Source organism: Talpa occidentalis, unplaced genomic scaffold (genome assembly GCF_014898055.3).
Source record: "Talpa occidentalis isolate TD23 unplaced genomic scaffold, MPIMG_talOcc4v2.1 talOcc4.7, whole genome shotgun sequence".
In the NCBI taxonomy this organism is placed as follows: domain Eukaryota; kingdom Metazoa; phylum Chordata; class Mammalia; order Eulipotyphla; family Talpidae; genus Talpa; species Talpa occidentalis.
In genome coordinates, this window is record NW_023605083.1 from 74,837,066 (window position 1) to 74,849,213 (window position 12,148).

The window sequence follows — 12,148 nt, forward strand, 5'->3', positions numbered from 1 at the left end:
TGCCTTTAATTGGCAGTGCAGAGAGGGGTTTTTGTTTGTTTTCTTTCTGGTGTCACTGTATGATAGTATTTCTGTATGTGCAAATGCTAAATACAGTAATGCAAAGTTTGCTTTAATATCTTTCAAATGAAATGCCCATCACATTTGGCCTAACCAGCTGTCCAGGTTGTAGACTGGCACAGATTGTACACAGATATATTCATGCTATGGAGAGTCAGCCTACAGAGAGCTGTGGAGTCTTTTGTCCTCACACCATCTGTCACGGCTCCAAAGTCATCCTCTACAACCATCCTGAGTATCCCACATCGATGAAGGCCTCCTTTCATGGTCACTCATTTGAACACATTTACAATCCCCTTTGGTTTCTCTGTCTCCAGCCTCTCCTTTGGTTACTTTTGCTCAAGTCCATTTGGTTCATGTCATCCAGCCCTGTTTCAGAGCCTTCTTGATGCATCCACAGCTGGGACTTCAGGGTCCTCAAGGACATCCTGCTTCCTTTTTATTGGTCATTCTCTATGCAGCCAGTTGACGATGACTGTGTTCTTTCCTGCCTCTGCCCTACATGTGTCTTCCTTCCACTTTTTTTTTTTTTTTTTTTTTGCGTAAAAGAACTGGGGTGTAGGCTAGAGATGCAAGGGATGAAAGGATTCACCCAAGTTAGATTGGGAGCTGAGCAAGCTAGTTAACTGAAATACACTGCTGAGGGGAGCAGCAGGCAAAACAGAAGAGGTCTGCTGTGCCATGTGGCTTCCTGGCTGGGGATCGAACTCAGGTCACAGTGGTGATAGTGCTGAGGCTTAACTCTTAGTCCACTAGGGAAACCCATTCTCATTCCACTGCTATTGGTCTGCTCCATCCTTTGGGATAGTCTTCCTCTGCACACAGATCAAGATACCCTTGATGCGCCTCCACTTCCTTCCAGCTGTTGCACCTAAAGCTGTCAATGGGGACCTCTTCACCTGCACAGAGCCCACATCTTTTTTCATGCCAGGCAGCCCTAGGACTGGTGTCTCATATCTCACAGCCACACCCTGGACTTTTCTATCACAACCTCCGACAGAATGTGTGCCTAGTAGACATCTACCAAATGTCTTGCATGGAAGACTTGGCCTTTTCTTCATGCTTTGGTAATGACTTGGCCCTCACTCAGTAACATTCCAGGACTCAAGTCTCCAGCCTCTCCTCATACCACTCCTAAAGAAACATCTTTAAGCTCAAAGTCCCCAAAGGAAATTTATGTCCCCATCCCATTATTCACCCGTCCTCCATGGGTAAACAACAGCTGTGCACCATCTTTTTCTAAAATCAGTCAAAAATGACTATGAAGTCACTCCTCAGACTTCTCTTCTCCAGGATCTTAAATGTTATAGATCCAACGCACTTAGCCCTTTAATCCTCACCACTGCTCATTTCTAAGTCCTTTCTAAATTCTCCATCTCCCTCTTGAAGTTGTGGAAGTTTTAAGTCTGTCCATTTTCCTATGTCACAACATAGTTAAGTTCCATCCAGATTCAGTCTCTCCCTGTGGTTTGAAGTTCTGTTGGGAACTTTTGGCTCTCGGCTCCAGACTCAAGAGTTCATCACTCTGGAAAGGAAACAAATGAATGGCACACTTAAAATCATCAATGAAGGAGGGACAGGAAAGAAAATGGGCCCTTGCCTGCAGATCAGGGCAAACAATATAGAGGCCCAGCAGAGGCCTCCAGGGCTGCTTCGCACTTCACCCACCAAATGAACCACCCTCCCAGTAGTCAGACAAGATGAGGACAGTCTACTTGCTTTCCAAACAAGATCACAGTAAATGAAAATTATGCAGTCTCTTTACCATACAGCCTCACACATTGTACTATGACATAAACCAACTTCAGGTTTCCTTAGATACTTTCTAAGGGGCCCCTTTGACCCCAGTGTCCTGCTCCTGGTAGGTGGATTATGCCAAGTAAGAGTGTTTCCTCCCCTTGCAGTCAACTGAATGAATCACGTGCAAGTAAGAACAGTGACCTTGTCTAAGGTCCTTTGGAGGTGCTTCCTCTTTTTAAGTCACCTCACTGCACCTTGTGTGTGTGCACACACACTCGTACTCACACAGCACATGAACTCATGTTTCCACACTCGCAGCTTACAGAGTGAATGAAGCTGGCTATTTACACTGAGGTTGACACTGTTCAATGACAACAAAGAAGCAGTGGAGAAGTGGTGCCTGGCCTTTGAACTTAGGGGTGTCCAGTAATTCCACTGAGTCTGCAAACCTGGAGGAACCTGGCACAAGAAGCTTAGGGTGGTAGCCTTCTTCCTCCTATTCCTCTTGCCCTGCCTGGTCCTCCCACAGATGGGCATCATCTTGAAAATGAACTCCAGCCACTTTTTTGGCTGTATTTTTTTCCATTGTGTTCGTAAGTGACTTTTGCTTTTGCTGTGGCCTGGGAAGACAAAGGCACACCAGTGATATGCTTCCCCGCTGGGGAAGAAAAGAAAAGGAGAATATCAGTCAGCCCCTCTTCCCCAGCCCCGCCCAGGCCTGCTCCTCCTGTCCCTCTCCCTTACCACTGCCCAGTCTGTAGCACAACCCCAAGGCCAGGGAAGCACTTGACTTTCAGCACCTTAATGGACGTAGTGAGCTCTGTATTTTTCCACAACTACTTCTTTGAACAATTTTAAAAAGAGAGAGGAAGGAAAGGAAACTTTTATGCATATAATGTCGTACAGAATATATAATTTTTTTTAAATTCAGAGTTTTACAACTTGGGGATATCTTACTGGCAATGTGATTATTATCTTAAAAATGAATACTTTTTATTGAGTAAATAGTGAAATCTGTTTTCATTCAATAAGATAGAAAATATCTCTGGGGATTTTTTATATCAGGAGTGTTCTGAGTGCTGGATTTAGAGAAGTGAGTAAAGTAGACATGGACCCTGACCTCAGAGAACCTCAATGCATAGAACCTCCATGCACAGAGGTCAGGAAGATACAGCCTATCTATCGATCCTAAATATACTGCATTCTTAGCACATTTCATGCCCTATTCAAATGAGTAGGGCATGAAACCAAAAGAATTTCCGTTGACTTTGGATCACAGGTAACCATCATAATATTTCGAATAAAAAACAACGAGAGCCTATTTGGAAGCAGAGGTTGTGGGAGCCGCAAGAACCCCTTGCTCCTGAGCCTCTTTGTGCTCCCATAGGACTTGTTGCTTTATAAAGTTGGAATTTCATTTGAATGCTGTGAGATGCTAGGAGTTTTGCATTTCACTTCCACTCCTCTCGGAAAGCAGTCACCACAGATGTATCCTGAACCTGCCCGTACTCCCTGAATTGACATTCGCAACCAAAAGCTCTTTTCAAGGTGCTACACCACCTGCAGAGGTAGGCCTGGGACTCTGAGGTTCGTAGTATGCATTCAGGGTCCCTGCCACACTTTAACCTGGGCTAGCACTACTCTTTCTCCAGAGAACAGGTCCTTTGGTGGAAGGTGGATGCTGTGGTGTTCCTATATAGTTAGAAAGAACCGTTCTGTGTACTAAGTGCTCTGTAACTTTTTAATCCTTTGCTTTTTGTTGTTTTATTTTTAAAGGCTTGAATTGTCTGTTGAAAACATCTTCCAAGACTGGCTTGAGAGTTCCGGAATACCACAGGTGCGCTCAAGAAAACCACTTTAGCGAGTCTGTGGGGAATAGTAAAGCTTGTCACTTAATGTATCAATTATGATAATGTTTTTACGTATACATCATATATATGTGGTACATATTGCACACATGTATGTAAGAGAATAGATAACATGGATACATGTAAATACATACAAGCAATCATCTCTCTGTGTTGAAGTATCCCTGTGCTTAAAAAATGATGCTTTCCTACCCCTTTTCTGCCAGCCATCAAGGCTGTGCTTCTGACTGCTACCTCAAGCAACCTGCTACTCACCAACCCTGAACTTTTGTCAAATGAAGTCTTGCAAAAGAGTGCATATTTTGTGTGGTGCAGCCCAGCAACAGTCCAAGTTCAATGAGTTGAGCCAGACAAGTGAGCTGGCTTCCTGCAGTTTCCTCAGACCTGTCCTTCCCCATGATTTCTCCATCATTTCCCCTCCACTTTTCCTATGATTTTTGTATCCCTGTCTCAGGCTGACGTTTGCATCTACATGAGTTTTTCAGATGCATTTTTCTGTCTTAGGACCAGGACCCATGCAACTTGAGGTTTTCTTCTCTCCCCTTTTTCAGCCCTTAGGCAAGTCTGAGGGAGAGATGAAAACCAGCCAAGCCTAGCTCTATAAGGTCACCTGGCCTGGAAACTTCTCTCCACTCCAACTTCTGTGCTTTCTGGAGCCAGTGGTAGCCCCCACCCACTCAGCAGCCTGAGTGCTGATCCCCGTAGAGCATGGAACCTGGGGAGTCCAAGGGTGGCATCCCAGATGGGGCAGGTCAAAGGATATTGCTGGCCTAAAGCTTTCCCAGTCTTGGCAGTTGGCAGGCCCTCATAGTGGGTCCTAGTGTCTGGGAGTGGACCCCCATGATGATGAGAAATTATGCCTTGGGCCCAGGCACGCAGCCCTGTTAGTCTGGTTTCATGGCTGGTTATATGAGCTTCCCTTGGGAGTGTCTGAATGTCAATGAATGTCTGTGAACCATGAAATTAAGGAACAGGAGGGGCCATTCTCCATTACCTTTTCATCCCTCTACTCACATCTTTGTCCTTTTCCACCACACAAGGGAAAATGTTAGCCACCAGGCACCATTAACTCATTCCTAAAAAGGACACCCTGCCTTTGGTTCAGGAATGCGTGTCACCCGTTAAAAGTTATTTATTTGACCCAATCCTTTTGGGGGTGAAAGAAAAAGAATAAAATCCTAAGTCCTAAAAAAACCATCAAAACAGGTGGAGTGAGGCAGCACCTGGTCCTGGGAAGCAGGGCTTTCAAGCCATGTGTATTATAATGAGTGCTTGTGATTTCTAAGACTGTGGCCTCCCAACCATGCCACTCGCTGTCCCCAGAGGGGACAAAGTTAAGGAGTTAAGATTTGTCTGATCCTAAATAGCCAAGTCTTGCCCTTCATGTTTCAAATGGGGGGAGGGGAGCATCTGCTGAAACCACCTGCCTTGTGTTCCATGGCCAGACTACAGCAAGACTCCCAGACATTCTTAGCGGAGCCTGGAAACTAGGAAGAGTTGAGAGCTCAGAGAGCAGACTCCAGAATTTCCTGGCCCAGAACAACAGGCTGCTGTATTCAGCAGTGAGCCCTGAGGGAACGGAAAAGAATGAGTCCTTAATCGAGTGCCCAGAAGCAGGCTCACCCCACTCGAGCTGTAGCACTGGGGTTGACCCTACTCATTCTCTGGAGGCTCTGTGATTTCCCCTGAAGAAGAGGAGGCCTTGCCACCAGCAGGAGGCTTTTGCTTTTCATTAAAGGGGGGAGGGGACATGTGAAGGGGAGAGCTCTGCCTCTGGGCAATACATTTTTCCAAAGGTTTTGTTGCATTAGTGACAGCTTATGGTGTAGACAAGAATCTCTGCTATAAACTGACGAAACCTGCTGTCAAAACATAGCCAGGTGCAATGAGGCCAGCAGCCCAGCTATAAATTGTCTTTAAGACCCAACTGGTATTTCCTTGGGTGCCTAACTGTTCGGTAAAAACAACAGTCTCAGACAGAAAAAAAAACCCTGATTTAGTGCACATCTTTCCATTGGTGAATGATCAAACAGCATCTTTTTATTTCTTTACACATTTTGTGCCATTATTTATATGGTTGGTGATAATTTACCTGCTCACACTCCTTGAGAGTTCCTCCTCCTTTCCACTTCAGTGAAAGACTCTGCAAAGACTCAGAACCCTCTGCTGCAGGAGCTCCGTGGTGAATGGGACACCTTGTTCTTTGTCCTCACCATTATAATATAAAGTTACTAGCATGCTTAGCCTGGATGGACAATGAGAGCACCAAAATTGCTCCATGTTCTTTGTTCTCATTAAAAATGTCTGCCCACCAGCCATTGAAGTCTTTCATAACAAAAGAATCACGTTCTACTAGTGAAGTTTTCATTCACAGGTTACAGAGGCTTTCTGTCTTCTCTCAGGAATGCTTGCCTTGTGGTTGGCCTTGATTTTCCTTTTTGGCCATATTGAATGGAAATCATTATTTTTTTAATGTAGAAATAGCTTCGGCAGCAATAAAAGTAAGAATGAGTCCCAAAAAGTAAAAGAAATCAGGCCCAGACATCTCTAAAGACTCTCAACCCTTTGACTTTGCAAATAGATTTAAAATTAATTTTATCCTCAGCATTACTGATTATTTTCTTTATAACTTATTTCTGACTACAGATTCTGACTACATATTTACTTTGAGATGTAAAAAACTTGTAAATAAGGAAATAAAAATGGCCCAGAGATAATTTTTTTAATATAAGTTCTTTCAGTCATTTTTCTGGATATATGAATAAATAGCTTACCATTTTCTTTGTCTTCCTTTAAACATTAAAAAAAAATTAAAAATTCTCTTTTGCAAGTTTAAGCAATAGCAAAATGCAAAATGTCAAACAAAGCTCTTGTCTCCTTAATCCACCAGCTTTCCTTCGGGCATCCCCTTTCTCTCCTTGGAATACTTCCCTTTTTCTGCGTTTAGGAAATATCATAACCTGCCTGATATTGTTGCTGTTTGTATTTCTCTCTTATAATCCCCTCCCCACTCCACCTGGGAAAGCCAGGGTTGTGTGTGACTCATACTAGTCTTACCTGCTCTGGTGCACACAAGATATTCAGGGACTAGGCTGATGTGGTACTAGCCACACAGTCGCTGAGCACTTGAAATATATCTAGTGTACCTGAGGAGCCGAATTTTTAATTTAATGTAATTTAAATGTATATTTAGAATCTAATAATTCAGTTATTGTTTGGAACAGCTTAGGTATGTCAATGAATCTAATTTTTCGACTGTAAATTTTATGAAATTTTAACATAGCATTATTTATTATTTCTGACTAAAATTTTGCATCTGAATTGAGATGGACTATGCAATTCCTCATATTTAGAAGACTTAGTATAAAAAAAAGTAAAATGAGATCACTAATAGCTTTAAAAATATTGGTGACATGTTGATATATTATTTTAGTACATCATAACCCAATCTATATCTACCTGATAAAACCTTACTGAAATTAATTTTAGCTGCTATGTCTCACTTTTTAAACATGGCAACTGGGATTTTAAATTAGAAATGTGTCTTGTATATATTCCTATTGAACTTTGCTGCTCTAAGCCTATTAATGCCTTAAGTGCTGAATTAATGCCTTAAGTGCTTAATGCTTTAAGATCCCCCACAAAATATATACTATTGAAATCATCCAATTTTTTTTGAAGATTTCTTTTTATTTATGCATACAAGAACTGGGTTTTAGGCTAGAGGTGCGGGGGGTGGCGAGGATGAGAAGATTCACCAGAGACAGAGTGGGGAACAGAACAAGCAGACTGACTGAAATACACTGCTGAGGGGAGCAACAGGTGAGTCAGGAGAGGTCTGCTGTGCCATGTGGGTTGCTTCCCTGGCCAGGGATCAAACTTGTGCTGTGGTGGTCTCCTGTGACTGCAGGAATGATTGTAGTCGTGGATAAGGAGTCAGAGTGCTGCTGTCATGGTAGGTACTCAGAAAGGCAGAAATACCTACTAATTACCAACCTCATTTCATCTCTTAAACTCCTAGGTGACCTGTTTCCCAAGGTACCGACAAATAGCACACTGGTAGACCTCATAGTTCTTCTGTGGCTTTGTGACTCTTTGGGGGAAGTGTTCCGTAACTTGAAGCAGCAAAAGGGATAGAGAAGATAGGTATTGGGCAATCACATAATGTGTGCTAGAAGCAGGCAGGAGTCAACTCAAGCTCACAGCCTTGTTCCTGAATCCTGAGATTTATAACAGTAGGTGATGCTTCCATTTTGGGAAAGGGCCACTTCTTTCCAAGCAAGCACCCACTGGCTGCCAAAGGCCACACAGCAAAGGATGGAAAATTTAAGTCTTGCAGGGAAAGTGCTGCAGTCACATAATGAGGAAACTTGATAAGAAATAATGCAAGACACTTTGTTAGTGGAGCAATGGTGTGCTTTTAGCACAGAGAAGGCCAAAAGTCGGGCTGTCTGTTAGGGGAGTAATTTACAGGCTTTATTTAGCTCTGATTATATAATATTATCAACATAATTTGAAGACTCATTAGGATATTTGATCTTAGTGGTGTCTATAAGAATTCTGCATTTAATGATCATTCAAGAAAACAAAGACTGATTATTTTGCAACTTCCAGAGAAATTATATTTTTCAAATTATATGTGCTATGAGATCTTTTATATCCATAATAGCAGTTACCATAGTGTGGTATACTTTGGGGGTTTCAAATAATTTTATTGTCATTTTTGACTAGTGGTTTGACTCACATTTTCTAAATGACTAAACAACTCATCAGAGACCACACTTGGGGCAGAGCCTGCAATGTTGACAAGTCACCACAGTCACTTACTATTCATTCAGGAGCTTGGCGCTTCCCACAAATTCCTCAAGGTGATAGACTCCATGGTAGTCAAAGAAAAGGGAGGGTTTTTATTAAAATCCTTTAATTTTCAATCTAATTTCTTTTATTTTTGGCAACTATGGCTTCATGCACATATTAGTTACTTGGCTGACATGACAAAATACCATGGGCCAGGTGGCTTAAACAGCAGACATTTATTGTCTCACAGTTTTGAAGGATGGAGTCCAAGATTGAGGTGTGGGTAGGGTTGGTTTCTCTTCTGTCCTTGGCTTACAAACAGCTGTCTTCTTGTGTCCTCAGATGGTCTTTCCTCTGTGTATTTTAGGATCTCTGTCCTAATCTCATCTAAAGAACCAGTCAGGTTGTATTAAGGCCCACTCTTATGATCTCAACTTACTTTAATCACCTCTTTAAAGACCCTTTCTCCAGGGCCTCCCTGGTGGCGCAAGGGGTTAAGATGCAACTTATGAAGCTATCCTCAGACACTGCAGCACGAGTTGGATCTCTGGCCAGGGAGCTACCCACATGGCTCAGCAGACCTCCCCTGTCTCGCCCGCTGCTCCCCTCAGCAGTGTATTTCAGTCAATCTGCCTGTTCTGTTCTCCACTCTGTCTCTGGTGAATCCTCTCAACCCCACACCTCTGGCCTGTACCCCAGTTCTCGTATGCATAAATAAATAAATCTTTAAAAAAGTAAAGAACCTTTCTCCAATACAGTTACTTTTGGAGGTACTGGGTGTATTACTTCACTTGAATTTGGGGGGAACAAATGCAGCCTATAACAATGCTTATTTCCAGTACTTCTCTGATTAACTCCACATTTCTGGTGAACAATTTCAAAATGGCCAGTAAAACTCACTCAGTTCCACCTCACTATATTTTGTTTCCCCGTGGATATGTGTTAGGTGTAAATTTTTTGCATCCCAAGTGGCATTTATATCTAGTCCACAAAATGGAAAGTTCAGTGGAATGAGAAAGAACTGTGGGATGGAATTGTCCATCCTCTCAGAAAATAGTAGGTACATGAAAATCTGTGCTAGGTATTTTGTATTTGGGGGAGCATCTGATTTGTCCCTCTCCAAACCGATTGATTTCTTTGAAGGAGAAGGCAATACAGTGAGACATTTTCCTTTGGTGTCCTGAATGAAAGCTCTGAGGCCTCCTTTCTCTAACTTTCAAACTTGACTTCCAGAAGAGAAACAGAATCTCACTCAGAGTAGTTTAAGACAGACTCCACTGAAGAGTAAGGATTAAAAGTGTTTCCTCCTTGAAGATTTCCTTTGTTATAGTTTCAGATTTAGGCCTTGACAGAACTGTGGAGTTTCCCAGACCAGATAGATGAAATATGCAAGAGGAAGCCTCTTTCAGGATCTGAAATCTATGTCCTATTCCTCTCCATAAGCCCCTTCCCTTCTTGTCAAGCATATATAACCCAAGCATCTGCCCTTATGAGGAACATAAACATCTTTGAGTGAATGACACAAAGATAAGAGAAACACAGGACTTGGTCTTCAAGATGCTTAATAATTCAGTAGGAAAACTAGACACGCAAATAACTAACCTAATAAAGAAAGCAATAAGTAGTGAAAAAGTTATGCTTGGTTAGGGTTCAGAAAAAAGAGATAATTTCCCACTTGTGAAAGCAGAGAGGGTTGAGGTAATGTTGGGTGCCAGTCTTGAAAGTAGGGGAATGGCCATTACAGGCAGGGGGAGAGGCATAACCATGGCCTGGAGGTAGAAAACTAAGCATGTACATTTGAGCAGCTTTGGGTAAGTAAAATCTGAATGATGGGCTTATTAACTAGTTTGTCTTAAGCATGATTAAGGCTGAGCTGGCAGTGCCCCAGGAACAGCAGAATGGAACAGTGGAAGAAAGAACCCTTTCAGTCAGTTCACTCTTACTCTCCGCTTCCTCCCCAGCCCCTGGCCCTGCCACACTCCAACCAAGGCCATTTTGCCCTGCATAAGCGAACAGGGAGTCCATTTTTTAATGTGATAAAATCCGTCAGGTGAATGCATTTTGACCACAAGTTTGAGTAGTGGTCCCTGGTTGGAATGGAGTTTATTTTTGCTGGCTTTGCCTGGCGAGCAGGATCTGCAAAGCAGAGAGCAGGATCGATGAGTAATGCAGGACACAGCCAGATCTGAGCGGGACTTCAATGTGATGATGGAGAGTTCTCCTAAGATTCAGAAGCCGTAGTGAACCTTTGAAACTTGTAGAAAAACTGCCAGCTCCTGAGCAGCAATTAAATACTGGGGCATGTGGGCCAGTAGCTTTGTGTAGAAAGAAAAGTCCCTGAGTGGAAAGCCAAGACTTTCCCCTCTTCAGAGGTATCAGGGAGTCTCTAGAAGTAAAAAGAACAGCTAGACTTTGTTGCTTGATTTTCTACTTTGAAATTTTGTGTCCAGAATCTATACCAAATTACATGGATACTGTTATTTTTTTAATTATTTATTTTTAACTGAGGTATCACCATCAGGTATTACCACCAGTGTGCACCCACCACCAACCCACCCATGTTCCACCACCAAAGACCATTGTGCTTCCTATCCTCTCCGTTCTTTCTAGCCATCCTCCCCTCTCTTCCTTGGTGTTTCAGTTCTGCTATCAGCTATCAAGGGTTAGTTTTTCAGCTTGTCTTTATCTGGCTATTAACTTAGTTACTTTAAATTAGTGACACCATCCAGTATGTAACTTTCTCCTTTTGACTTTTGTCACTTAACATTATCCTTTCAAGTTCCATTCATATTGCCACAAATGGCCTGAGTTTATCTTTTTTGATCACTGAGTAGTATTCCATTGTGTATGTATCCCATATCTTCTTCATCCACACATCTGTTCTGGGGCATGTAGATTGTTTCCATAGTTTAGCTACAGTAAATAGTGCTGCAATAAACATGGGAGTGCAGGTTTCCTTTCAAATAAGTGTCTTTGCATTTTTTGGATAGATTTCTAGGAGTGGGATGAAAGATTGGAATGGCAGATCATGTTTAATGTTAAGAGACACCTCCACACTGCTCTCCATAAAGGCTGGACCACTTACATTCCCACCAGCTGTGTAGGATGGTTCCCTTTTCTCCATGTCCTCACCAGCACTTGTTGTTTCTGGTCTTCTTGATAGGAGATAGGTGTGAGATGGTATCTCATTGTGGTCTTGGTTTGCATTTCTGTAATAAAACATGATTGTGAACATTTTTTCATGTGCCTCCTTGTCAGTTTAATGTCTTCTTTGGAGAGGTGCCTGTTTACTTTTGCCCATTTTTTTCATTAGGTTATTTGTTTTGTTTTGTAGAATTTTATGAGTTCTTTGTGTACATTTCATATCCATCCTTTGTCAGATGTATGGTATGCAAATATTTTTTCCTATTCAGTAGAGTGTCCTTTCATTTTAATTGTAGTAGTTTCTTTTGCTGGACAGAAGTTTTTTTGTTTGCTGTAGTACAGCTGTTTATGTTCTCCTTATTGTTGGGGATGAATCCCTAAAGGCATCACTGACGTTTATTCATGAAATGTTTTCCTATGTTTTCTTCTATGTATTTCATGGTTTCAGGTTTTACATCCAAGTCTTTTATCCATGTTGAGTTGATTTTGGTGTATGGTGTGAGATCATGGTCTAGTTTCCTTCTTTCGCATGCAGCTGT

At 42.2% G+C, this 12,148-nt stretch overlaps 1 protein-coding gene across 6 annotated transcripts in view; it reads left to right on the forward strand.

Moving 5' to 3' along the window:
• The window catches only part of AOPEP (aminopeptidase O (putative)), a 405,018-nt gene that overhangs the window by 296,485 nt on the left and 96,385 nt on the right, over window positions 1–12,148 (forward strand). For all 6 annotated transcript variants that reach the window (XM_054689497.1, XM_054689495.1, XM_054689499.1 and 3 more), the window contains one exon: window positions 3,577–3,637. In XM_054689497.1, coding sequence (XP_054545472.1) covers window positions 3,577–3,637 — 61 coding nt within the window. The remainder of the gene's footprint in view (window positions 1–3,576; window positions 3,638–12,148) is intronic.